Genomic DNA, 27,295 nt, shown 5'->3' with positions numbered 1-27,295 from the left:
CTGAGCATGCAGGAAAAGTCTCAGGTCTGACGAAGACTGGGCTGAGGTTTTACAGACCCAGTTATGAAGGGTGCTTTGTAGTTCTGCTGAAGTCCACTTTACCATGCATTAGTGAGGTCATGTCAAATTAGGTAATAGCCTACGTACTGCCAAAGGGAGGAGAGCTGAACTTACAGTACCTGGCACATTCAGTAGATTATTGCAAGTTCCTGTGAATGTCTTTCATCTTAAGTGGTGCAGGAAAATGAATATTATCCACAGAATGAGGGATGGGGTGAATGTGGGATTGTGTTCTGATAGTCTTAAAGACTTGAATGATCTTTGATAACGCAGTGAAAAATCAGTACCTCCAGTCAAATTGCAATCATAATGGGAAGCAATAGAAAAGTGTAAATGAGAAAGTTCATAGCTCGTAATGAGATGTTTGATTTTCATAATTTTATCTAAAGCACTGGGAGAATTCTTGCTTTAGAAAATTACTGCGCTCTAATTGGGGCAATGAATATCAGTTCTTTGAGTGACCAATTATTATGAAAGGATATCAGGAAACTTGGATTTGTCTCAGGGATTTGCATTGGCTGTATTCAGAGAAGGGAAGTGCACACAGTCTTCAGCAAACCAGCTGGATGCCTACTGGCATTTTAAAACAAAGAGCTCTGATTCCACTGATGTTAATAGCAGTAGTGTCGCTGGGTTCAGTAGAAGCAGGAGGTTCTTAGTTCTGATAGGAAATATCTTTTTCTTATGCAAGAGAATCTTTTAAGTGTTTCTTTGTATTTGCTTTTTTCCATCTTTTTGTTGTTGTTCTATAATTACTTTCAAAGGCCATCTTTGTATTGCAGTAGAATTGTTCTAGGTTGTCATGTTACATTTGGAAGCTATGACATTTTGGGCTTAATGCAAAGCAAAGTCTCAGCAAGATGAAAAGCTGAATAAGGTTTTCTTTACCGATGCAGCAGTTGCCAACTAATAGCAATATGGTAAACCCTTCCTTCCCTGTTGTGCAAACATCATTAGCAAGCTTTGCTTGCAGCAAAATGATTATTGATGCTCAAAATGATTCACAAGGATTTGAATGAAAAGCCATGTTTTGAATTCTGTTCTTTTGCTGCATGATGGCTGCCCTACACCCGTATTTTGTTCAGTACATCCTTTTTTATTTTCAATCCAGAGATGTTGCCCAAATGGAAAAATGAAGAACTTGATCAAGGTTTTGGTATAACCAGCAAACTGAATGAGATCCACATGTAGCAGTTACTGTTTTTAGCCTCTGGATAGCTGGAAATTCCAGAAAAATTACCATAAGATACAGACAGAACTCTCAGACATGATCTAATTCTGGGGTGATCCTTTGCAGGGCTAGGAGTTGAACCTGATGGTCCTTATGGGTATCTTCCAACTTGGGATATTCTATAATTCTACGTGCAAGCGTTTGATCTGTGAAACTGCTTAGCTGTGCACAGTGCATTCAGTTAAACCAGGGTTTCATCTCTACACAAGAAATGAATTTCATTGCATTTTAGATGATGGATTGAAACAAATGACTTTGGGATACTCATTTATATTTAAATGTTATTGTGAAAAGACTTCTTAAAATGCTGAAATTATCACCTGGCCCATGGAATTGCATTGCTCTGATCACTGAGTCACAGAAGTGTAGAAGAGTTGAATTAACAAGAGTTGCATTTGTGACCACTGTGGTAGATCTTATTAATAAAAGTTACCTGCAGATGCATAAACTGGGGCATGACATACTTCCAGGGTTAGCAAAGAGATGCACACAAGTGCTTTTCCCTCCCTGGGAAGTGAGGTCCAGGAAGGATCAGCAGGAGCACTCCTGTCTCAACCATCATGTCAGCTAAGTTGTTATTAATGTTGTGGACTTTGCTTTTACTCTGTATTCTAGGAGTCTTGAGCATTATTCCTTTGTTGCGTTTTGTCATAAGCTGAGGTGAAAAACCAAAATGTGGCCAATCGTTTACTGAAAAACAGGAAAAGATAAACTGATAAGCTGCTACAGGAAACCACGGAAAATAAGCCCTTGCATGTGTTTAAATAAAAAGAAGGAATAATGTAAATTAAATCTGCTAAGCCAGCAATTGCAGCTAATACAATAATGAATATGGTTCATTATCAATATAGTATCTGCTGGCATAGTAATTTTATCACTTCCCCAAGTATTACAGGGTTTTCAAATTGCATAGAAGCTTTTGAATTAAAACAAAAAAGTCCCAACAAAACGAAAAGATCCTCAAAGTAAAAGAGAGGATCCTCCATTTATTTTGTTGTGCTAATTGTCATGAACAAAATGTTTATTAATCATGTTATTTTACTACGTATCTTTTCCTAGTGTGTGTAGTTAGACGGGGGTAGAGGTCCTTGGTAAGCACAAAAGGTGAAGTTTGAACTTGAGCTACATGCTACACTACTTAATTGTGTTTTTGCATTGCAACAGTCAGCTTCAGTAAGTCACTTACTTTTAAGGACTGTTGTATCACAGTATCAAATACTGTGATACTGCCCCGGTCATAATTCTGTTTTTCAATTGCCAAGAGGAGAAATTGACTCCTAGGTCAATTTCAATTGAGACTGGGTGTTTGTTGTGAGGTTCCAAATGGGGTTCCTTGCAACCCCTTGCCCATACTCTGGATTTCTTTCAGATTTGCCAGTCACTCTTGTTATGAAGAAAGAGATTTTAAAATATGCAACTCTTTCAGGAATATCTGTGTCTTTTCTTCAGGTAAGATCTGTAGAGTTATGACGCACACACACTTCTTTCCTCTAAGCAAGCACCAGCTCACTCTCTCCTCCTACATACATAAGCTTATTTCAGCATCTTTATTTGTGTAGGGTAGATAGTAGAAAATTCCCTAATTTCATGTGCTTTTGACAACCTTTTACTAATTTTTAGAAGAACTCATTAAATCCAGAGTGACTGACCTGCGAGCTATTCGGTGTAAGTGCCAACCGCTTGGATAAATGGCATTTTAACTTCCTACAGCACTGAGCTGCACTGATTCATTTATTAGTTCTGCAAACTGGCAATGCCAAGACCTCTTTTAACATCAGAGCTATGTAACAGTTATGGCTGCCCCATTATTGCGTGTGAGTAGTTACTGATATCAAGAAATAAACTGGTTTAATGGAGTGCAACTTCTGCTTGTGTCACAGCAGTAGCAGCTCTATGGAATCGCTAACAGAACGTTTTGGTTCAAATTCATGTTTGCTTCTTCAGAGGTTATAGCATTGTCTTCTGTGATGCTCTTCTCTTGATCCAGCAGAACTCTGGGCTGCTGATGTGTAGAACTCATTGAGGAATTTGTGCTTAGCTGGGCATTGCAGAAGCAGCGCATTACTGAGGTGCAGCATAATACGGAGTAATAGTGCAGAATGGTTATGTTCTTGGAATGGGCTTTTTTTCTAGTTAGAAATACTTGTAAGTCACAGAGAGTTTAACTTTCCAGGAGAATTAAGCAGTTCATTAGAATATGAACAAGTGAACCTTCCCACGAATTCAATCTTTATGCATAAGTTTCAAGAGCTTTCTGAAACTGAGGGGGACAGTTATTTTAAAGATTTGGGACGAAAATACCTAATTCTGTTCACTGTTTTAGGTGATGTTTTCTCTGGGTAGCTATGACAGCCTTCTGTGTGCTTTATGTGTTTTCATTGCTACAAGCTTTTATACTTGTTGATATGGCAAATGTAAAGATTTTATACTTTTGGATAATCACAAATTAATTGGGTCAAATACATTCTCGATAGAACTCCATCCAATTTAATGTGCTCTCATTAGGTGGATATGAATATCACAGTAGTTATTTAATCGCTGTTCTCTGAGAGACAAAAAAACGTACGTATTGCCTCACAGGATTTTATGAGTTTTGTATGAGACCTATAAATAGCTTTTCCAGGCTCACACAGTGAAGGCTGATGGCTGAAGACAGGCTGGAAAGTAGAATGCTGAAACAGGAGTGCTGAAGCAGGTAAAAGAGCTGGTAACGAGGAGAGCTGAAGATACAGGTAGTATTTCGGTAGTAGTAGTTTGATGTCTACATTTTTGTCTCCTGTAGGAGTATCCTAAGAGGGAGAATGTAGCATATTGCAAAACATATTGCAAAAATGTGAGTCAACGTTGTGATGTCCCAGTCGGTTCAGGCAATATTGCTTCTGGTTCTGATTCAGTCAGGAAAGGCAGCAGGATGCAAGGAACAAAATTCTTTTCCTTAGGAAGCTAATCCTTCTTTTTCTTCTGTTCTCCTTTTCTTTGGTTCTAAGGAAAGAAAAGCTGTGATGATGGTACAGAAATAAATCTGTTTTGAAAAGAGGAAGAAATTGTACACATGGTTAAGGATGCTGATAACAGCATCTGATCCAAATAGAGTTTGATGAATCAACCATATTCTGTGCTGTCACAGGCAGATTCTGTGCTGCCTATGGCTTTTTGTCCTTTACCACAAAAGGAGTAATGTAATACATTCCTGAAGAACTTCGTATATGGAATAGGAATGATCTACTTTTGCTTCTGAACATCTAACTCAGCATACATAGGATAACTTTAACAAAAATAAACATTTTTTGAAGAGCAAGACTAAGATTTGGAAGAAAATTTTGCAGTGAGCAGATTATCCCATAGTTGCCTACTCAGAAGCATCTTCCCTGGAAAACAATATATTTGATTATGAGGAAGAACAGGATTCTCCATTGAGTAGCCCTAAGGTCTTTTCTTGCAGAGCAGCTCTTGTGCTACCTTAGATTAACAGTCTGACTCACCCATTTTAGGTCTGGGAATTCCTTGCCGTACTTATGTGTGTGTTTTGTTGTGTGATACATCCGAGTAGGCTGGATGTGTTGAAATGTGTTGTTTAACATTTATTATTCATTTTTAAAGACTTAATAAATAATTCTGCTGTCCATCTAATTAGCTTGTGTTGTAAAGAAGAGAATTCCATGAACTCTCAAGGCTGAAATCTGGGAGCGTGGGGAATGAGCGTGTGCAGGATGTATTGGCACCTTTTCTGCATTCCATTCTGTTCAGTTACTGCAGTTTTCATGAAATAATATGTTACATAGGAACCCATCTGAATCATCAATGCCTAATGATTTTAATTCCTTTCTTTTCAGTCATCAAGGGGTAAATATAAGAAAGAAAAATACAAATAATGCGTGACAGTATTTTTCACTTATTTGTTATATTCCTTTAAATGAAATTTCAGTATTGTGTGCAGGATGAAGATATTTGTTTGATGATTTGTTAATAATGCTTTCCTTGCTCCCAGCTGGGTTCTGTCCTGCACTAATACTAACAGCTGCAAAATGTTTCAGCGCAGAATGTATTGAAGAGTAAAAACAGAGGCAGTATGAGGAAAGTTTAAGAATAAAGATTCATAAGGGAATAATTGCAACTTATTCTTAGCATGTTTCAAACAGTTATTAACTGCTCTTTTTTCTCTTAAAATTAGTCTTTCTTGATCATATCTCAACTTGTGTTTAATTTCTGCACTCACATGATTAAATCCTTGGCTATTAATGTAAGCGTATGGTATTAAGACCATTTGTATTAGCTGGAACTTCTCAGTGTATTCAGGAGGGCTGCAATTGTGTTTGGTGATGTAAGAGACAAAAGACTTGAAGTTAGTCAGGAAGGCCAAACATTTTAAAATCAAAGCTGCAGTTCAGACTTGCCACGTTCTAAGGGCAAAACGTATTTTTTACGAGGAGGCTGTGGAATTTGCTTTCTTTTTCAGCAGGTTTGTTGCATCAGGAAAAGTGGATAATATTATACAAAGCAGCTATTCTATTCTACTTATTCCGCTTACTGACATTAAAGTATTTTTGTTTCCTTTCAGATGCAGTTTCCACATCTGCTTACTCATCACCAGCCAAAAGTTTGGGAGACCCTGGAATCACTCCGCTTTCTCCATCGCATATCGTGGTAAGGGAAGTTGTTTCATTGGAAGACTATGATTTCCTCACATTCTAGTCCCTTTTATGCTATCCCCAGTTTTAAATGACATTTTGTTTTTGCTGGTGTTTCTGGTGGAGCTCCCATTTGTTTTAGTAGGATCCTGGTTTCTTTTTTGTTTTTTATCTCCTTGCTGAGCTAATAGATTTGTTCTGTATATTTTTATATCACAGTGAGGGGTTTCCTGATCCTCAGGGTTCCCAAATTATGTCACTGTCTTTCTCACTGATTTGTTTAAAATTAAACAGTTAGTTTAAAAAACTGATTCTAATAAAAAAAAAAAAAAAAGGTTTATATATGATATTCAATGCTATAATCTGAATTCCCAGCAAAAAGAATGTGTATGTTTTATTAAAAAAAAAACTCCTGTTAAAATTAAGTAAGTTCCATCTGTTTTTAAGGTCGTCTCCATCATCCGTAACACATACATGCGTAGTATATTTCTTGATATCACAAGTGATGTTCTGAGCACATGGCTATCCTTGTCAGGTTTCTTGCGCCGCATGCTGGAATTTTTATTTGACCAGCATTCCCCTTTGGGATTTCATGAGTTGTTGCTCATAATTTTAGCTTCCATTCCTTTCTTTCTCCATATATTCTACAACTTTTACTTTTCCCATGCTGATGATTTTACATCCTCTTTAAGATAGATTTGCTTCTTAAGGTCCCTGAGGAAGACCTACAAACACATATGCTTCTGACTGTGAAGATTTATTAGGAAAATCCAAATAAGTCCTATGTTATTAGCAGTGAAACCTTATTGTGCTCCTTTCTCCATGTTAAGTATCAAGCCGATGGGATGATCTTGGAAAATGTAGGGATACAATAGAAAGTCATTGAAAGAAGTAGGCATGAAGCTGTGAAGCTGCAGGATGTTAATGAGAAAGATGGTTGGATGCAGCTGTAGAGCTGAGGACATTTGGTGGTTCCTCTGTACAGATAATAATTGTTTTTCAATATTTTTGAGAGTATGGGCTGAACAACAGTAGAGTGGGATTCAAACAGGACCACTCTGCTTAAAGGTCAACACTCTGTCCCATGTTGGCTTTTCCAAAGTGGCATGTGTGCAGGTGGGTGTACTGCCCTCCTTCACCATCTGCCTGCCTGAAGCACAAAGCTTTTCCACCAGTATTTCCAGCTCATTCTGTTCCTGTCCCGCCGAGCTATTTGTGCAACAACCACCACCAGAACAGAGTGTTTCTTTTTAAGCTTTCTGTAAACTCTTCATTGATAAATAATTATCTCGAGATGTGAAGGTCATTGCTAGAGATTAGGTGGTTCTATCTGCAATGCTTCCGAGTGGTAGCTGCATCTCAGGGTCAAGGTAATAACACAGGTGACTCTTAAAACCTCTAAGTCCCATACAGGACACTGATGGATACAAATGCATTCTTTGTTCAATTTAAGAAAGGGAGCATTTGGTAGCATAGTGTTTAGCTGTAAGTTTTAGTGCTTCAACATGATAGCTTTTCCAAGAAATGGGTATGAAAGAAGATCCTGATTCAAGAGGATACGTATAAAATATCCTCCAGCAAGCACATGATTGAGTTGTATATGTAATTTATACTCTAATGGGAATGTGGAGATTTTTTTACAACAACTTTGTATACAAATGCAGCTTTGGCAAAGTTTCTAGTTTCACTAAAGCAGTTTGCAGTAATACTGAAGGAGAAGACATTACAGTTACTCTAATCAATGACTCAGCATCTGTTTTGCTCTTGCTGTTTGACAGAAGGACTCTGATGCAGAAGATGCTGTAGAACAGTTATTTCTTGTTGTTGTGGCTATTGATTTTGGCACAACATCCAGTGGCTACGCCTACAGCTTCACCAAGGAGCCAGAATGTATTCACGTAATGAGGTAAGAGCTGCAATGCAGCATTTGGTTTTGGATTGCCATCTATAGCTATCTATGCAGTTGCTATAGCTGTGCCCTGCAGTACCTTGAAGTGCCTAGATTTGTCTACTGTTGCAGCAGTGTACGCTTCTGTCAAGGCTATTATTTTCTGTTATTTCTTGCTTAAATCAATACAATCTGATGTATTTTTTTTTCCCCTTTACAGTTCTGACATGTGTAAGTCTAATGCAACCACAAATACAGAAAATGTTATTGGAGGTATCTGAAGAAAATGTGCCACAATTTCTGTAGTGTTTCTGATAATTTTTTCAGACCTTTTAATAACTAAAAGCCTATATGAGTCTTATTAAAGTATCTTTGAATTGCCTGTATTGTAACAAGGCCACGGAACAGATAATTTCAGGCATGAAAAAGGTCTGTATAAGCTTAGGCACAGAAGTTATTTAAAAAACAAACAAGCTACTGTTGCAGCAGGAGGTGATGTACTATTGCTACACTAATAGTAATACTGAAAAGGGCAAAAAGACAAACTTGCTGAAGTCCAGTATGATATACTGTAATTTTTCTAAGTGCAGCTGCTAGCTGAATGCCTGTCTTTAAATTCCAGCAGACAGAATTCGTTGTGCAGTCAGCCTGCACAGTCACCTTGTGTGTGCTTGCAAAGTACTTTAGGGAGATCTGACACATCTGGGTGATGGGAAATGCTATCTAAAGAGAGGGAAACTCAGGAATGGTAGAAAGCTGTACAGTGGCAAAGATGCCTGCCATTTTTTATAAGGATGAGTAACGCTTTAAGGCCTTTTTTGCATCCAGTCTACCTGATGTTCTGCTGATTGCGTAGGAAGCTGCCTGGTGCTGGAAGTCAGAGGACAGGCCACGTGTTGCTGCCAGGTTACTGGGTGGTGGAGTCACAACCCGTGTGTATCATCTCCGAAGCTGAAGTGATTTCTGTGACTGTATTATGATGTATGACAAGTTCTGCTTTTATGAATATCAAACCCTTTGGATACACGATCTTAGTTGTTGACTGAAATGTTGAAACGTAGGTGCTATATGGACAGCACACGTTCCCAATCTTAACTGGCATTTTACTTTTTATAGCTTGAAATGCTGTTTTTTTTTCTCATGTGATAACAGCAGTCTGGTTCCAGACTTGTGTAGATACGATGTGAGATCTTGATTTGAAAATAAATAAGCTGATTTGTCTGTTTCGACCCAGAAAGGATAACCGTGTCTTAGGTGGGCAAAAAAAGTATTCCTATTTCCAGTGGTTATTTCAAACAACTGAAAATATTTTGATAACAAAAATGTATTACGATTTTAGTTGAAAAAAATACTGAGGGTGTACTGAGAATGCTCATAAAACATATTGCTGGTAGAGCAGGATTTGGGGGAACATACAGCAGATACTGAATTATGAAATGTTGTCATGGTTTTGTGCTGTCAATATTCTACATCATGACATCATGTGCGGTATGAACTGTTTTGGTGGTATAAGAAAGTGTAACAGAGGGTATGTGGAAGTGTAACAGAGGGTATGTGGAAGTGTAACAGAGGGTATGTGGAAGTGTAACAGAGGGTATGTGGAAGTGTAACAGAGGGTATGTGGAAGTGTAACAGAGGGTATGTGGAAGTGTAAGGTAGGGTATGCGGAAGTGTGGAAGGTTCATGTTCCAGCCTGGGAGCGAGAATATATGTGTGTCCTCCTCCTCTGGTGATTCATCTCTGGCCGCGTTGTCCCCTGGGATATGTAGTTTCCTCCAAGGGCTGAGTACTCGGGATGCTGCCATTCCACAGATCTGGAGCATGAACCTTCCACACTTCCGCATAATTCTCCACCAAGATAATGTAATCGGGTTATCTAGATTTACCCGTGATAGAGGCTGCTGCCCCTAGAAGGGGAGAAATGAACAAAAACAACGGCAGCAATCTAAGGAAAGAACTTATTTTACTAAATACGAGACACAATATGATACAATATAACTACAACTACTATATCAAACAAGGCAGAGAAAAAGAAAGAGAGAAAAAGAGTCCCGGAGAACCGGGGCCTACTGCAATCTCTAGGCGACAGGCTGGAACGTTGCTGATAGAGCGAGACAGCAGGGATGGAGCGCTCCAAAGCGATAGACAGGGCGAAAAGAGGGACGTTCCAGCCTGGGAGCGAGAATATATGTGTGTCCTCCTCCTCTGGTGATTCATCTCTGGCCGCGTTGTCCCCTGGGATATGTAGTTTCCTCCAAGGGCTGAGTACTCGGGATGCTGCCATTCCACAGATCTGGAGCATGAACCTTCCACACTTCCGCATACCCTCTGTTACACTTCCACATACCCTCTATTACACTTCCGCATACCCTCTGTTACACTTCCACATACCCTCTGTTACACTTCCACATACCCTCTGTTACACTTCCACATACCCTCTGTTACACTTCCACATACCCTCTGTTACACTTCCACATACCCTCTGTTACACTTTCTTATACCACCAAAACAGTTCATACCGCACATGATGTCATGATGTAGAATATTGACAGCACAAAACCATGACAAATGTACAGTAAAATAATACATATTAAAATATATGTGAAATAATGGGATTCAATGAACAGAACTGTATATGGATCAAAGTTAAGACTTCAGTGCTTCAGAAGGTACTAATAGGTTCCAGTACTTGGTATAGCGATGGCTATGTGTAGGATAATATACAAACATTTCTACAGAGTAAACATAATTTCCCACCCATACTCAAGAATGTGTCCTTTAAACATACCCGGGATGATGCATGGCCATCTTTGCTTCCTGACTTTGAAAAACTTATGGGACTTTGAAGCTGCAGGCTGTCTTTGCTACAAGTGAACATATTGTCTTTCTTCAATATAGCTTCAGGCTTCAGTCTTTTCTTCTTTTTCTTCTCTGTTTGACTGTGATTCTTGGCAGACACGTGCTTGCTTTTCTGCTGCATGCACACTCCTGGAGGCATCCATCTCTGTGGGATGACCCTACTGCTTTGCTTCCCTGGCTGTTATGCTGCAGCTCTGGATCAAATTCTCATCTCTCTACAAGGAGTGCTCTTTTTTCCTCTGTTAGCCAGATTCCTGTGTAAGGAAAGGCATTTCTCTAACCTCAGTGTAACCTTACAATCCTTTTCACAGAAACTTTGCTTCGTCTCTTTTCACCTTTAATATACAGTCAGATCTTGAGTGACTCTAAACTGGTTTGTGCTGCTCTGTTGAGCTGCTCCACGTTCAGCCTAGGAACTGGTCTCATATACATACATTTAAGAAGAAACCTAAGTTGAGTTATGCTTGAATAGGTTTTTAGCTCTGACCTTGCTTTGAGAAGATGCCTCCCCATTGCTTTTATATTACTGTTGGCCTGTGTTAGTTGTGCTCTTCACAAACAATTCCATTGTTTTCCCAAAGAGCATCATTACCACTATTTTCACTGTGTCAAACCCATGAAAGAAAACTGCAAGTCAAAGCCCTGCTGATGGCATTGGAAGTAGCCAATATTAAGCAGTGTGAAGCTGGGCTTCCCCATGAGGAGTACAGCAGTCAGGTTAGCATGCACATGCCTCTGGCTGCAGCTGCTTCTTTCCAGAAAAGATGTCATGCAGGAACATTTCTAAAGCTCTGGCTGCAAATGGTGACGTCAAGCTTCCTGTTCTCTTGTCAGTAACACAGGCTGAGAACTTCAGCACTTGCTGAGCAGTTACGGTGTCTGATTTCCATCAGAAACACATCTGGATGGGAGCACCTAATGCTCAAGATGGTATTGAAAATTTCAGCCCAGACTATGGAGCATGAGTTTGTTTTCATTAAAGTATTATAGGTATTTATTCCAAGAGAGGAAATGTGCCAAGAGAAGTAAAGAGAAGTAAAGAGGCATTGTTATTAGGCAGCAGCTAAGTACACGTCCTATTTATGGAATTTCCCACTAGTGACTCACAATGAATCATTAATGATTCCAAGTGAAAACGATAGCAGTTTGTCTCCTCTCTGTGCCTTGGCTGTGTGGGATGTAATGTTCTGGTGGAAGAGGCAGTGCTTTCTGCTTGTTAGCCATGGAACTGTACGTTTGCTGTAAGACATGCTCACTGGTGTTGGAGTTGCCCCAATATGTTCTAGCAGAGGTTTGCAAGCACTGTCCTGCAGCAGAACCCTTCCCAACTGGCTGTAGCTGTGGGGCTGAGCAGCACCAGAGAGGTCGAGCAAAATTTTTCTGAATGGGTGAAGTTGTTTCTGCTTTCAGAGCACTGGGATTGCTCTCCATACTAAAAGATTCCCTGCCAACTGCTGCTGGTTCAAAAACAGAGGCATACTTTGCTCTGTTTGATCCAGTTGCATGGTCTTAAAAGTTCCCGGCAGTCTATAAGCTCCTGCTCCTGGCTGCTTATTGCTTGGCCAAGATTGAATTTTTCTGTGTCAGTGGTCTGCCTTGATCTTGAGGTCAATTAATTTTCAGTTGATTCAATCGGTTCAAATGGAAAACAATAATAATAATACTTCTACATAATCTTCACATGACACGTAAACAAGAACCACAGAACAAAGCAGTCATTTTGTACCTCAGAACAGGGATTTTGGCAGTAGTATGTTATGACAGCGTGTTTTTCTATCTTTAGAAAGAAGTAATCAACATGTGTTTTAGTAATGAACGCAACTGCCTTTGTGATCTTGGTTCTTTTTTGAGCTGTGCTGTGATAATGGCTGATAGCATAAAGCAGTTTTTCCACTGGGGCTTTTTTAGGATAATGTTGTCTGGTAAGTGTTTGTTTCCCATGCTGACGGTACTTGTGTGTGGGGCAGGGGGGAACAGTAACGAGAGTTTCTTGTTCTTCCATTCTGCTAGTTTGGTAATGGAGATGTCAGGAGAAAAGCAGAATGCGCACAGCTCTCTGTGATACAGATCTTTATGATCCTAAATTCCTTCTGCATTTAACACAGAGCACAGAGGGTCTTCCTGTATTCAGCGTTATTTGTTTTCTTATGCAGCCTGTGAAACAAACATTGTGTTATTTTCATCTACTAACTTTGTGCCTAGTGGGTCTTCCTGAAGATGCCTATGGGATCCTGATAAGATAGGATACTTACTGTCGTGATTTTAGTGGATGGTTGTGAGGTTGAGGGAGTCTGTTTTATTTTTCACAGACCAATATATGTATTTTTTAATTTAGAATGTTTACTGCCATTTAGATGTTTAAAGGTAAATAAAGGTGAACAGGATGTGCAACAAAGGGAGCTCAATACCTGCAGGCATTTCTTCAGTGCTTCAGGTGTCCAAGAAGTGAAGCACATGAGTGGACTTCGGTTTGAGTGACTTGTTGAGTGTCACTGCTGAATGGTCTGAAATAAAACTTGTGTTCTTTTTTTCTTGAACATAAGTAAGCCCATTTGTTTTGGTATTATAAGGATCAATGTATACATATTCAGAGGGGAAAGCAGTACGTGCTATATTCTACCACATTTTTTCTAAGAGTATCTGAATTTTTCTGCTGTTGTGTTAGTATCGCTTATTGAATCTCTTTCACTTGAACAGACGATGGGAAGGTGGGGATCCAGGTGTATCCAACCAGAAGACACCAACTACGATCCTCTTAACACCAGAAAGAAAGTTTCATAGCTTTGGATACGCAGCGAGGGATTTCTACCATGACTTGGATCCCAGCGAATCAAAGCACTGGTTGTATTTTGAGAAGTTTAAGATGAAGCTGCATACCACTAGTGTAAGTAATAACTAATGCTCTTTAATAATTCTGCATTTACTGTTCAGATCATCTTGCTGTGGAGAGTACTGGATTTTGTCTAAAGGTTATGAGCTGGATGTGAAGCAGATCTGTTCAGATCTGTTTAGAGAGTAAATGAAGTAAATGAAGATGTCAGTTAAAGTATTCCAATTCATTTTTCTTCTTGATGCGTTTGGCGAGTATATTTTGCTTGTATTCATTGTAGATCTCAAAAGCTCAGTATCTGCATCCCTTCTTTTCCTGGGTGAAATTCTCAGCTGTGCAGGGAATCTGCGTGAGGTCAGTTTGTTTTGGAAAATTTATTCAGAGAGCAGAAATGGAGTATAAGAACAGTACTTATCTCTTGTGCACAGGAACAAACTGGCCCAGAGTTCTTTGTAGTAATTGCAAGAGGAAATCATGTTCTTCAATTGACATTATTCCTAATGATTATATGTTGATCTTTCCACTAAACCATTCTAGAGTTTTGGGGCCAGGCCAGTACTTTCTGTATCGAGGTGGGTGTTTGTTGGTTTCATGTGTTGGTGGGAAGCCAAAAGCGCATACTTTTAACTCTCAACTTAGATGAAATATCTTTCATATGCAACTTTGTTGCAATTAATTACAGATGCATTTTATTGTAACTATTTAATATTTATTCTGTATTACTCTCTCTGCCTGCAGTTATTTTTAGACATGGTAGATGTTTAAAAACAAAGCTTAAAATAAAGAGCAAATGTAATAGTCCAGGAAATTCAAGTGATGAGTTAGATCCTCTTCAGAACACTTTGTCACTTTTTCCTAGCCAGGTGGATAAAGAAGAATTCCCTTCCCTCAAGCAGTGAGAATTAATTTTATGTTTACCTTTCCCTTTGAATAACTTCCAGTTACTCTCTTTTACACAGAATCTTACCATGGAGACGGACCTGACAGCTGCAAATGGCAAAAAAGTCAAAGCACTTGAAATATTTGCCTACGCCCTGCAATTTTTTAAGGAACAGGCACTAAAGGTAGAATAATGCTTCCTTATCTAGATTCTCTATATTTATCACTAGTATAAATGTGAGCATAACATTCCTAACCTTGCTGAGCTTTGACCTCAGTTGTGTTTGATGTAAACAAACCAAGGCAGCTGTAGAAACTCTAGGCGGGCTGTGCACTCTGAAAGAGCTCACAGTAGTCCTGTAGTGATTTCCTCTTGCACAAGGGAACCTTGGTTCAATAATAGTAATAAGTTCTGAGTATCTTCTTACTGGGATAAAACCTTTCTGTTGTTGTGTTGCTTTTTTTGTTGTTGTTGTTTTATTTTTATCATTAAAAATGTTGATTTGAAAAGAAAACATAAAAGTGCAGGAGCTGGAGCTCAGTGTTTCACTCAGTCTGCATATTTAACTCGCCAAGAATTAAATTTGAGGCTGGATTCTGGTCTTGCCCCCCCACACTTCTGGAGCTGGGACAATTCTGTGTTCTGCATTCTCCAAGTTCTCTCTCATGTTCATGAGTGAGCAATATGAAGCACAACTGGTTGGGCACTTCCCAGTGTTTGCAGTCCCAGTCTGACGTTGTTTTCAGTGACTGATCGTAGGGAAGTCAGACGAGCTGGATTTGTTTTGTGACAGGAAGATTATTAAAAGCTGACTTACAGTTTGGTGAGTTGAATCTCATTGTCACTCTCTACAATGATGACTTGCTAGTTAAAATGGTGGAAGCAGTATAATTTCACTATTGCAATGATCTGTGCAGGCTACTTGGTGTGGCTAAGAGGTTCAGTATAATAGCCTATTTTAAGCTACTATTTCAGGTGTTGGTAGGGAAATGGGAAAATACATCGTATTTTCCATTTCCTGTTTGAAATGTTTCAATACTCACTTCTTTTAATATTATCCTTGGGTCATGAGATTGTATTGGGTATTCTCTTGCGAAATACATGTCTCCAGTAAATAGTTTTTAGATTTAAGGTCTCATGTAAACAACCAAATGTGAATTTAGTGTACATTAGTTTCAGATGTGCTACTATATACTGCCAGCACGTAGTAGTTTCTGGGCCAGATCAGAATCCTAAACAGTGCTTACATGAAAATAGCCCCGTTGATGTAAAGATAACCCACTTTTCTGAATGGGACTAATTTGTTCTGCCTTCATGGCCATAGAGGAACAATCATATCGTTACTACTCAAAACAATTAACTTTTCTAAGACTGATAGATTTTTGCACTGAACATTCAGTCACAGACTTGTACCCATGCATTCATTGCCTGGGGAAATGTTTAGTGAATATGAATCCCCCATAAGTTGCTGTTCTGCCTGTTCTGGGCTGCATCTTTACTTGATGTTAATAAAACATCCCTGTGATTTGTGAGTTCATGCTGTTGCTTAGGACTGTAATCTGTCCATTCCTACTGCCCTGGGCAGCATAAAGGTACTTCTTTTCTACCACAGATTTTTAAACTGCAGTATGGCTAAGCAAACACAGCACCTTGGCACAGCACACTCAGAAACATATTTTACATTCTAAAGGCCTGTTGTTCACCTTTATGAAGCTTTCCCTGTTTGGATGGAGGTTTAGGTAGGACATATGGTAATGACATTTTACTTGGAACCCTTCCCAAAATATGTCAGTATATCACCTAATTTACAAATGCAATACAGACTTTTCTCTTTTTAATGGGGAAGGGAAGAACAAGAAAATAACTAGACCACTTCTCAGTGCTTGTGTAAAGCAAATTTTTCAAGGAACGTTCAGTTGATGTCTTTATTTTTTTAAGATTTTAGCTGTAACTTTGCCTTGTTAACCAAGCTGTAAAAGTTTAATTTACATGTGAGTGCTGTATAAAGGAGTCATTGAAAAATCTGGATTGTAAAACTTAATGTTCGTCAATACTTCTAATATTTTTCTGTGAATTAATCTAGATGTAAGCATGAATTCTTCAGACTAGCTGCGAATCCCCCCACTATGACTAAGAGCGTATGTAAACATTCTCTAATGTTCAGCAGTGCGCGTGCTGCTTTAGGAAAAAGTAACTTTTCTATTTCATGTTAAGTAGTAAACTTTTCTATGGGCCTTCAGAAGGTGTCAGCCCTAATCCTAGCTGTTGGCACAGTGAAGCATTCTTGAAAGGTTGGTAATAATTTAAATATTTGGATTTGTAACATAGGTGTAGCAGGAAAAAAGATTGAAAAGAGAGTTTCTGTTACTGGAAGCTTCAGAAAATATTTTCTTACCAAGTTGACACCCATCAGTTTACATTCACCTCTATTTCTCTTTATTTAGGAGCTCAGTGACCAAGCGGGTTCGGACTTTGAAAATACTGAAGTAAGATGGGTTATTACAGTGCCTGCTATTTGGAAGCAGCCTGCAAAGCAGTTTATGAGACAAGCTGCCTACAAGGTAAGGTTACAGGGTGAACTTAAAAATGCCCTTTAAAGCCTTACTTGATAGGCTAAATGTTAAACTATATTTGAGACAATTAGCACTAGTGTAAACAACATTAAATAAGAAAGAGTTGGGCTAGAAACATAGAATTTAACTCAACAAAGCGGTGGCTTCACGTCATATGTATTCACATTTTAAATGCCTTTTAATGTATTTGCTTTTGTGTATTGGTGTCCCTCACTGCAGACTGATATTTTAGTCACCTTTTACATGATACTCCTGGTGAATTTAGTGCATGTCGAAGAGATGCAGTTTTGAGACCAAAGAGAAAGCTGATTTAAAACAGTGGACGTGATTTTGTCTTGTTAATTTCTTTAGGTCATCACAGGCTTTTTTCGAATAAGGAAAAATTAAGAAGGAGTAGGGAAAGCATAGACCCTCCTCAGAAGGGACTTCTTTTTTCCTGTTGCCATTTTCCCACCGTAGGAATGAAGAGACTGAGTCCAGATAGTCTGGACATAAAATTAAATTAAAATGTTACTATCACCAGTAGGAGTTTGTCAGTATTTAACCCTTTCCCCTCCCTTCAAAGTCCCCGCAGTCTTGCACATTCCATATTGCATATGCTTTATTTCAAATTCAGTTTGTGTCTTTGATAGACTAGATGTGTGCATTCTTCTTTTCATCAGGATACTTACGTCGCATTTTATGTTATTTATTTTCTGCCGCAGACTTGCGTAACCCATTGGCAGCAGATACATCATGCGCGGTTTGTGAAAGACATAGTAGCTGGTGTGTAATTTGCAGAGTGCTCCTGGAAAGCACCCAGGTTTTCTTTAACTCTGTTTCTAACTACTTCTAATGTTGAGCAACATTTTTCTTAACAGTCTTTATTGTGGGATTGCTAATGCTAGTGCCAGAAGCAAAACATTCTTAAAGTTCTGATGGAAGGACACGGTTGTAGGTAAATCTGAAACGCTAGAGACCCATTCATTATCTCTGTATATTGTTGTCTGCCTGCTGTCTGTGTGCATGTGTGCTCGTGTAACGGGAGCTGTGTAAGGAGCAGGGCAGAGTGAGGTAGATCTCTTGGCATTTCTCATTTGTGGCACAATGGAATGTTGTTGATTAGTGTCTGTGTCTGTGGTTTTGTCTGTGATTGTGTTCTTCTATCGGCAAGCTTGATAAATAGCAAGGACTGACAAGGCTTTTAGCTTAGGGTGTGTGATCAATTGCAGGGGAAAAAAAAGCATGTAGGGAAGTAATTGTATGTTTGCTTGACACAGTTGATATTTAAAGGAATGGGGCCAAAGAAAGAAATGCAGAAAACTGAGAGTTCTACTTTCTCATTCCGTCTTCAGATTCCTATTGCAGGATCCAACAAGTGCTACAAACCAGTGCGTACTGACAGAGCAGAAGTTCCAGCCCTTGATGTTAGCTATCAAAACACACAGTTGTCACAAAAATAAGAACTTGTGTTCATGAGAACAACTGGAGCATTGAGTAGAGAAAAGCGTTAAAAAGGCAGTGATAAAAACCTTGTTGCTGAAAACATGCTGAGGTACAATCGCTACTCTAAGCTGATAGTTAACTAGTGGGAAATGAAATGAGATGTGGGTAATTGCTCGGGTAATCTGTGGCAAGTGATGTAACTCTGAGAGAATAGAATTACTGATGACTTCGGTCTTTGGTTCACAACATAAAGCCCAGCCTCAGTGGAACTGCTGTGCGGTTGTTAGGCAAATCTAAATATTACATGAAGTTATGAAAGTCAAGTAAAGTGATGTAGGTCTGCTTCTGCTCTCAACATCCATCAGCTGTTGTCCAACCTGGAATCTCAATGCATTTCTGACATCCACTCATCTCTGTCTTGCCTTAAAAGAAAAAAATTTCCTGAAACTGTTAGTCTGTTTGAGGGCTTCCACAGCTTTCCCTTCCAGATGCTGTGCTGTTTTGTCATTTCAAGGTGGAATCTGGCGTTCCTTTTAGCTCCCAATTCTTCCTCTGACCTTCCATCCAGCCTACCAAAGTCTTGCTAATTCTACCTACATAACAGCTTTTCCTGTCTGTGCATAATTCTGAGCTCTCATCGAACTTGTCACTGATTTTGCATCTCAGTTTCTGCAGCATCATTTTCGTGGCTTTAGCAACTGTAATCTGGCCTGTTTTGCTTCCCTTCAGAATGCTGCTGCTAACGGGCTTTGTCACTTCACATTTGACAGGGAGTCAACCTGCATTTGCCTCCTTCGTCTGTGCCATCTCAGCCATAAGCTGCATGCCCTGGCCATGAGTACCTATAATGCTAACTCATTTTCCTCTGAAACCCTATCTAAAACTTATTCTGTCACGCCTACAAAAACATGACTGTCACTGAACTACTGAGATGAAAACTGCTCCTAACTGCTTCTTGCTGTTACCCCACACAATCTGTATTATCTATTGTACTTTTTCATATTCTTAACCCTTTTTCTTCATATTTGAATTTTGCTACATCTGCGAAGTAGATATTTATTTATTCTCATTTGTTTTGCTTTCTGGGACCTCTCAAAATGTTAAGTTTGGTAGGCTGTAGAGATGTGCATGTCTTTACAACCTCACTTTGCGAATTGAAATAGTTTTGTTTCTGGATCGTAGTCCACAGACACTTCTTGCTGTTTTGTGCATCCAGAAAGCTCTAAAGCTGTGTGACTTGCTGTTGAGGTCTGGTCACATTTGGAGAGATCTCTGTGGCACGACTGGAGCATGTCATCTCTCTAGGATCCTGCAGACAGTAGGGTTCATTGTGTCTGAGTAATGACTCTTAGGATGCATCAGTCAGGCTTCTCATTGTCCTTACCATGAAATAGATAGGGCATCATAAATAGTGTTCACTGTACCTGTTTCTGTATTCTAGTTCTTCTGTTGCAAATACTTTGCTTTAGCGTAGTTCCATCAGAAGCTGTGCGTTTACCAGTCTTAGAAGGATTTTCATTCTCCTAAAGAAGTTGCATTGTGAGAAATTAGTTCTAATGACTGAAATGCTTTCTTATTTTGGTGAGTTTGGCAGTGTGGTCCAGATGGATAGCATGTGGGAGGACTCCATCCTGCTCACCTGGTTGGGACCTGCCAAGGGGATGTAGCTGTGTTGAGGCAGAGGTTTAGAACCCACCATGGAAGACAGCTTACGCAAGCTACTTCCTGCTTATGAACATTCAGCAGCGTGTTGTGTGAATATAGTCACAAAACCAGGATCCCATCTATGTGACATCTGAGGTCTTATGGATACAAGGGGATTCGGTGTTCTGTTGGTCCTGTATTACTAGTGATCAAAAGTAAGTGTCCGCTAATGGGAAGATGAAACTGACAGTATTCAAGACCATTTTTGTAGAAATCTATGGAATGCTGGTAGGTGGGAATATTTGGTTCAGTCTTAACAGTGCTTTGTTGTCTTACCATATTATGTACTATAAGCAGCAAATTTAATCCCTTTTCCAAACAAAATTCAGACCCTGTGGATTGTATATCAGAGGGACACAAGATCCGATATTCTTGGCAGAGTCTTTCTTTTAGTGAAGGCATTCTTACAGCTCGTGTTTCAATACAAATTCTTCAGACACAGCAAGCGCGGAGCAGAATCTACAGACTGGAATTTCTTGAACGTGCCAATAGAAATAAAGTTCTAAGGAAGAATTTGGAGTTGAGAGGAATATGCTGGTGCAGAAGCTGTGCAATAGGTATAAAACATGGTATGTCAAATGCGCTCAGGACAGACCAAGGGAAAGGGAAGGATGATGCTTTTTCATAAGCTTGCCTGAAATACCTGTTGTCTTACATATGTTGGTCTGCTGGTTTACTCAGAGATATTGTAGCATTTTTTCTTCTAATGTGAGTTGTTGATTTTGAAATGAAGTTTCAGGGCTCTTATGTAGATTTATATTCCAATTACAAATAGCAAATAAAATTATTTGCATGTTAAGCTTGTATAAACAAACAGGCAATCTAGATTGTAGGATTAATTGTGTGAGCCTGGAATTCGAGGGGATTGTTTTAAATTGGCTCTTGCACTGAATATTTATTAATTTCAATGTGAAATGAACATGATGAGAATTATTATCACGTTGTCGTTTGGCTTACATTACATTGTACTGATCAGTGCTAGCCTGTTCTGTAGGAATCTTCTAAGAAAAGTAAACAAATTTGTAGAGAGAGTAACTTGATGACACAGAATCTTTTAGCAATATAAGTGTGGATACCCTGGAATGTAGTGTTTAAATGGCCAATCTTGAATGAGTTTTAGATGAATTATATCAAAAGCCTATGTGAGAACACGAAACCACACTCAGAAAAGACTGGTTTAAAGATTAAAAAGGGAATGTGCTAGATGTTACCCAGAAACATTTTGCATGTTTGCGGTGTTTTTTGTATTGTTAATTAATTTTGTTCATAGCTGAAAACAAAAAATATTTTTGCTAAAATAGCAGGAAATCTATTAAAGGCAACGTTTTTCTTCCAGATGAAAATGTAGAAGTCACTTATTACAAACAGTCGGGTGCTGAGCATGGCTGCAAGAGCTGATACTCAGACTGAGCCCAATACGTATGTCAGCATATGTTGTGAAAAGGCCATGAGTCTTCGAGTGTTGGGATTTAACCAGCATCCAAATGTCACATCCACAATGAACCTTAATGCAAACAACAGTGTTTAGATTGTCCTGTGAAATGTCACTTCCTGGATATCAGAATATCTTTGTGATGATGTTTTGGGCTCGGTACATTTTGGTTTGATTCAGTGTTCCTATATAACAATGCTGCCATTTATTCTTAGTTATGATATTTTTGGAGGAAAAAAAAGATTTTAGATTCTGTCTGCCTTGAAGTGGGTTAGAAAGCCTTGCTTCCTGCTGAAATGAATGAGACACTGGCTTAAAAGGGCTCCCTTGGAGCTGCCTAGATTGGGCTCTGTTTTGTAAATCTCTGGAGGATTTATGTAATAAAATCAGCACACCTCTGTGATGTGTGACAACAGAACAAACACACACTTTTTTCTGCCTTTTGGAAAGCATTGATTTTTTTTTTGTTTTTAAACTTATTATTTATTTCATTTTAGGGAAAGAGAGAAAGAAGGCACTGAGATAGTTGTGGTCCTCCTAGCTTGTATCACAGTCGGGGCTGTCCTCTGAGAGGAGGACTTAGAGGCAGGAAGCTAAAGACAATAGAGATGTCAGAACAGATAAGGAGGTTGTGCTTATTGAGAGCTGTAACTGTGTAAACTGAAAATATAACTGGTGAATGAATCGCTTTAATTAAAGGACAGTAAAATGCATTACTGCATCTGTCATGTTAGTTAGTGTAGTTCTGCTTCTCCAGTCAAGCGAGACGTGCTGAGGTTTTAGAAACCTCTGGCAGTGTTGACCCAGAGGCAGCAGCAGCTGCGCCTGGCTGCTCTGTCAGGATTTTTATATGAACAGCAAGAAAAATGAGTTAGGGCCCTTTTCCACCATATATGGAGATAGTAGTGGGAGCAACAGCCCTGTGCTGGGCTATTTACAGGTTCCTGAAGTAGCACTGGGCTCCTTGCCAGCATCTGCTACCTAAACCAACCACTGGTGTGGAGGGGCGAAACTGCCTGCATGTTGGACCCAGCCTACAGCCTCTGAGTGGTGCTGGTGGGAAAACTGAGTGACCTAAAGTTCTTCTGAAATGTGGGCTATGAGCTTGAATGAGCTCTTACTGTTCTGTCCTTTTCCCTCTTGATGTGATTTAAAAAGACAGTTAAAGAGCCTGTTTGATATCTGTGAAGCTGAGCTTTTTCTTTTAAGTATAATCTATTTTTTGGCATGTAGTGCACTTAGAACTGAAATTTGTGTGTAGGTACAGCTCAACAGACTTCCTGTAAACTGCATAAAATGCAAATAGTGTTCAGGCATAAACAGCAGTAAGAAGCCAGTGAAAGCACTACTTAGCAAAGGCAGAAATGTGTTATGTATGGAGCATCCTGATTATTTGCAGCTTCTGGGGTTGTGCTGAGTCCTTGCTTTCACGTTTGTGGTATTAAGATCTTCTTAACCATAAGGATTGAAATGTTTATGAAATGATATGTTTGGAAGGATTCCGCATTTTGTAGCAATGATGAATCAAGGAGTGAAAATCTACACAGTGGGAGCTCAGCACGGTGAGCTAATTGATCTCAGTTTACACGTTTTAATTACCTAGCCAGGTCCACATGAAGGCACAGGCACCTGACAAAACCATCTGCTAATCCAGGTTTTGATTGTCCACTTCTGAGGTGCAAGTTGGAATTTGTGCAGCTTTTCATTTCGCAAGTAAAGTAGGTTTTTGTAGCATTTTAGGTATGAGCAGATAAACAGATTAGTGCCTGCCATGCAAAATATGTAGCTACCTCGAGATGCAGACCCTTTGCTCCAGTAGTTGTCCCTGTAAGGTGGAATTTCCTCCACTGTGTGAAGGAGTGCTACGCTCAACTTGTGTTTCTTTGGATCTTAGAAATTGCCTGGAAGGATCCTGAAGCTAAGAGAAGTAGGTGGAAAGATTGCACTAGGTGAATGTTCCTAGTCAAAAGATGAAAATGACCATCTAAGAGGTTGTAAACTGCAGTCAGGAACTTGGTGGGGGACTGCAGCAAGTCTGCCAAACAATTGTAAGTCAATAGGGGCTGCTCTGAAACGAGTGGTTAGGATTATTTATAATATATTTGTAGGAAGGCCAATGAAGGAAGATAATTGATCTGTTGAAAAGACATCTGAAGTGCTAGTGTTTCATTACAGGACAAGGAGAAATAGAAGCTGAATTTGGAAACTATGCAGAAAATTGTTAAAATCAGAAAGCCTAAGATAAAAAATAAGATGCAACTTAATAAAAATCAGCCTGACCCACAACAACCTACATCTGAGTTTATTTTGAAACAAATGGAATGGGAGAACATGACACACTGGGCAGATATTTAAATAGGAGGAGAGTCAGGCTTCTCTGATGTGGTAATCAGTACAAGTCCATGGTACTAAAGGCATTTGTGCAATGATATAACATGAAAAGTTGAAAAGCTTATGAGAATTTGATGGCTCAATTTTTCTAATGCATGCTAGTCATAAAAATTGCAACTAATATCCCCTGCACCTTGGGGAATAAAATGCAGAAAAAAAATTCCTGGTGATGCCACTTGATTTCATTTAGTGTTTAAATGTGATCTGTTGCAAGAAGCATTTGGGGGCAGGCTGCAGAAATATCACCCTTGTGTTGTCTCAGTGCCACTGTGATCCCACTTCAGGCTGTCAGCACAGCCTCTCCCTCACCAAATTATCGTTCAATAACATGCGAGTCACATCCAGCTACAAAAGTAAGGTAAAGTATATGGTATAAAGAATAGAAATGCACAGGTAAGGCATCTGAACCAGCTGTACTCTTAGCTGGGTAACAATGACCCCAAGCAAGATAAATTGAGGCAGTCTGACCATGCTTAGCAAAGGCATCTATCTGCATGAGACAGCCTAGCCATCTATAACAAATCCCTTCATCTAATCAGTGACCACACAAATGCAGGAGTTCTGACTTTAGGCAATACTGGTCCACAAAACTCATTATTCAAAGAGCATGCTGAAAGTAAAAGTCACACCTCATTACCTCTCCAGGTGCCACATTCATCCTCCTGCTTTTCAGAAGGGGATATTGCTATGGTATCTGAACAGCTTTTAGGAAGGAGCAGGATTACCAATCGTGCTTTTTGTTTCCAGAGGAATAGCTTTATTAATAGAATAGGAATTAGAAATAAAGTTTGAAGTAGATTCTCTACAACCAAATATAAGTAAATGAATTACTTAAGAATTAAGTTTCCTTCCATGAAAAAACAGTAAAATGAGGCATGTTTGTGTGTGTGTGTGCTTTAAACTCAACTTCTGCACAATGAATACACTGAATTTATAGTCTTCTCAGCATTTAGTGTTTTCTTAAAATGACTGTGGCGTAAAGCTACGGGACCTTTTAGGACAGCTGTGTTCTTTATGTTTCCAGACTTAAATAGTGTAGCCTTCAGGCTGTGTAAGAAATGTTTCCTTTTGATCCCAGAAGACTCTAAAATTCTCACTGCAAAAATTGCTAAACTCTATAGAGAAATAAGCAAGGTCCAGAATAACTTTGGGCTTGTTCTATTGTCATACTATCATACTATAAGATCCAAATGCTCCCTGATACAGGCAGGGAACTGACACAGCATTCACAAAGGCATCCAGATGGGGTCTCAACAAGAGCAGAGAAGAGGGGGCAGTCACCTCCCTCTCCCTGCTGGCCACTGCTCTTTTGATGCAGCCTAGGATAATGTTGACCTTCCAAGCAGGATGCTACTGGCTCATGTCCATCTTTTTATTCACAAGGATCCTCAAGTCCTTCCCCACAGGTCTGTTCTAACTGAATTGTTCTCCCATTCTATAGTCATATCAGTGATTGCCCCAAACCAAGTTCAGCACCCTGTGCTTGGCTGCATTGAATCTCATTAAGCTCTCGTAGGCCTGCCTGCCTGCTTTTCAAATGTGACAGAGAGTGGTTTGGCAGCTACATTAGCCAGTTCCTAGCATAAACTTGTTAACATTTATTGTTTGGTGATGTTTACCAAACCGATTGTAAAAGTTCCAAGTTTGAGATATTTTATAATCTTCTATCCTGATTTCCTGCAGGTTAGAGGATTTCACTGAAAAGCTCCTTTCACAGGAGCTCCTAGCTTCAGTAAGCAGCAGTTCAGGCTTCCTATATGAGGGCCCTAAGAAGTAAATTTTCTGTGGACTAGGTTCCTTGTTTGAGCCTCTGGTATATGCTGGCACTGAGAATTCAAAGACCATTGGAAAGCATATACTCTGATATTTTAAATACGAGGAAAAGTTGTGTGTGCGTGTGTGTGTGTGTGCATATAATAAGGTTTCTGTTATATGAAGGCAGAAGGGAAGATATCTCGGTTCTTAAAAAGCAGTCTGCAATCCCCAAACCCCACGGAGCATTTGAAGATGGAATTATACTGGGATTTGTCTTTCTAAGTGTTTCATGTTTTTTAATAACTTATGCTAATGTAAAGTGTACAAATGAGAATTATTCCAAGGGTCTCTTCCAATTTTGTCCCCTCCTTTAAACTAATTGGCTTTTATGTTTGTTGTCTTTCATAATTTATATTTCCTTGGTCTGCAGAATGGAGTTACTGCTATGCATTCATAACCTGAGATTTCATTTCTCTCTCAAGTAGTTTTCTCACAGAGTTGACTATCTCTGTCCTAGCAGTTAACCATACAGAAATATGCACTAAAGGAATTCTGTAGCTGTGAAAATTATCCATTATATTTTCACTTGTGAAATGCAAAATACGATCAGTGCCACCAGATCCGAATAGGACAAAGGACAGCCTGTGCCACAAACCTAGTTTAGGGCAACAGACCGCAATAGTTTGAAAATAGATGCATTTTTTACCATACATTTGCATATATACATAACAATGTTTAAGAGAAAGCTCTTGATTCTGAAAAGCAGCAAGTACCTCTATGACACTGTTAAGTATCAGATCTTTATAGAATCAACCATCACTCAAACACTGTGTTGACTATATTAAAAAGAGAAAGAAGGGGTGTGTGGGGGAAGTTAATTCTCTGTTTTCATCTAGACACTTAAAATCCAAGGATGAACTTTCCAAAGCAGCAGAGCTCCCAGTGACTCCTCTTTGCTTAAACCAGTCACTTCACTGTGCTGTGAATCTGGGTTCATGTGAATGTACTGTTTCCTTTGTGGCTGTTGAGCAATTTTAAGAATCTGTCTCAGAAACAGTAAGTTGCCTGAACTAAAGGTGCTACATGACCTCCCTCTATCACGTTTATTCATGAGATGCATATTACAGTACTCTTGTTGTTCCTAAAGGCTAATGGCAGAGCATTGGTCTGTGATGATGGCATAGTGATTTTCAGACTGTTCTTTCACGAATCTTCCTTAAGTGTCAAGGCTGAAGGTCTAGCAGAACTGTACAAACTGCATTTTTGGTGCAGCTTCACGACATCCTCTAACCCCACTCCCTGCCAACCCTGCTTCTCCTTATGTGCTTCTGAGTGACAATGCTGAGGCTGATTTCTCATGTCGTTCATCTTTCCTGGCGTGCTCTGCCTCTGTAATTAGGTCTCAGTCATCTATTTGTGACATCCTAGTTTGGTGCCATAAAACTGGAGAAAGTGCTAGCTGGTGAAAAAGGAGGAGGATCAGAGAAGAGCTCACTTAGTGAGGCACTAAGTGGCTGGTTTTATCATGAATCTGTTAACACAATGAACTGATTAGTTTAAACAGTGTAAATTTCATGAGGCTCTTAATTTCCAACTGCTGTTTTGTGTTGCCTGGATGGAGTCGCACAATACTTTCTTG

The 27,295-nt window shown here is 39.3% G+C and overlaps 1 protein-coding gene across 2 annotated transcripts in view; it reads left to right on the top strand.

Annotated features, from left to right (window-relative positions):
* The window catches only part of HSPA12A (heat shock protein family A (Hsp70) member 12A), a 51,080-nt gene that overhangs the window by 7,080 nt on the left and 16,705 nt on the right, over positions 1–27,295 (top strand). The window contains exons 2-6 of one of the 2 annotated variants that reach the window (XM_072339787.1): positions 5,850–5,935; positions 7,698–7,825; positions 13,364–13,550; positions 14,456–14,560; positions 16,821–16,937. In XM_072339787.1, coding sequence (XP_072195888.1) covers positions 5,850–5,935; positions 7,698–7,825; positions 13,364–13,550; positions 14,456–14,560; positions 16,821–16,937 — 623 coding nt within the window. The remainder of the gene's footprint in view (positions 1–5,849; positions 5,936–7,697; positions 7,826–13,363; positions 13,551–14,455; positions 14,561–16,820; positions 16,938–27,295) is intronic. The other variant, XM_072339786.1, reaches the window with a different exon arrangement.

Source organism: Excalfactoria chinensis, chromosome 6, assembly GCF_039878825.1.
Source record: "Excalfactoria chinensis isolate bCotChi1 chromosome 6, bCotChi1.hap2, whole genome shotgun sequence".
Lineage (NCBI taxonomy): Eukaryota > Metazoa > Chordata > Aves > Galliformes > Phasianidae > Excalfactoria > Excalfactoria chinensis.
Note: the sequence above shows the minus strand (reverse complement) of the source record. Positions and strands in the feature narration are given on the sequence as shown.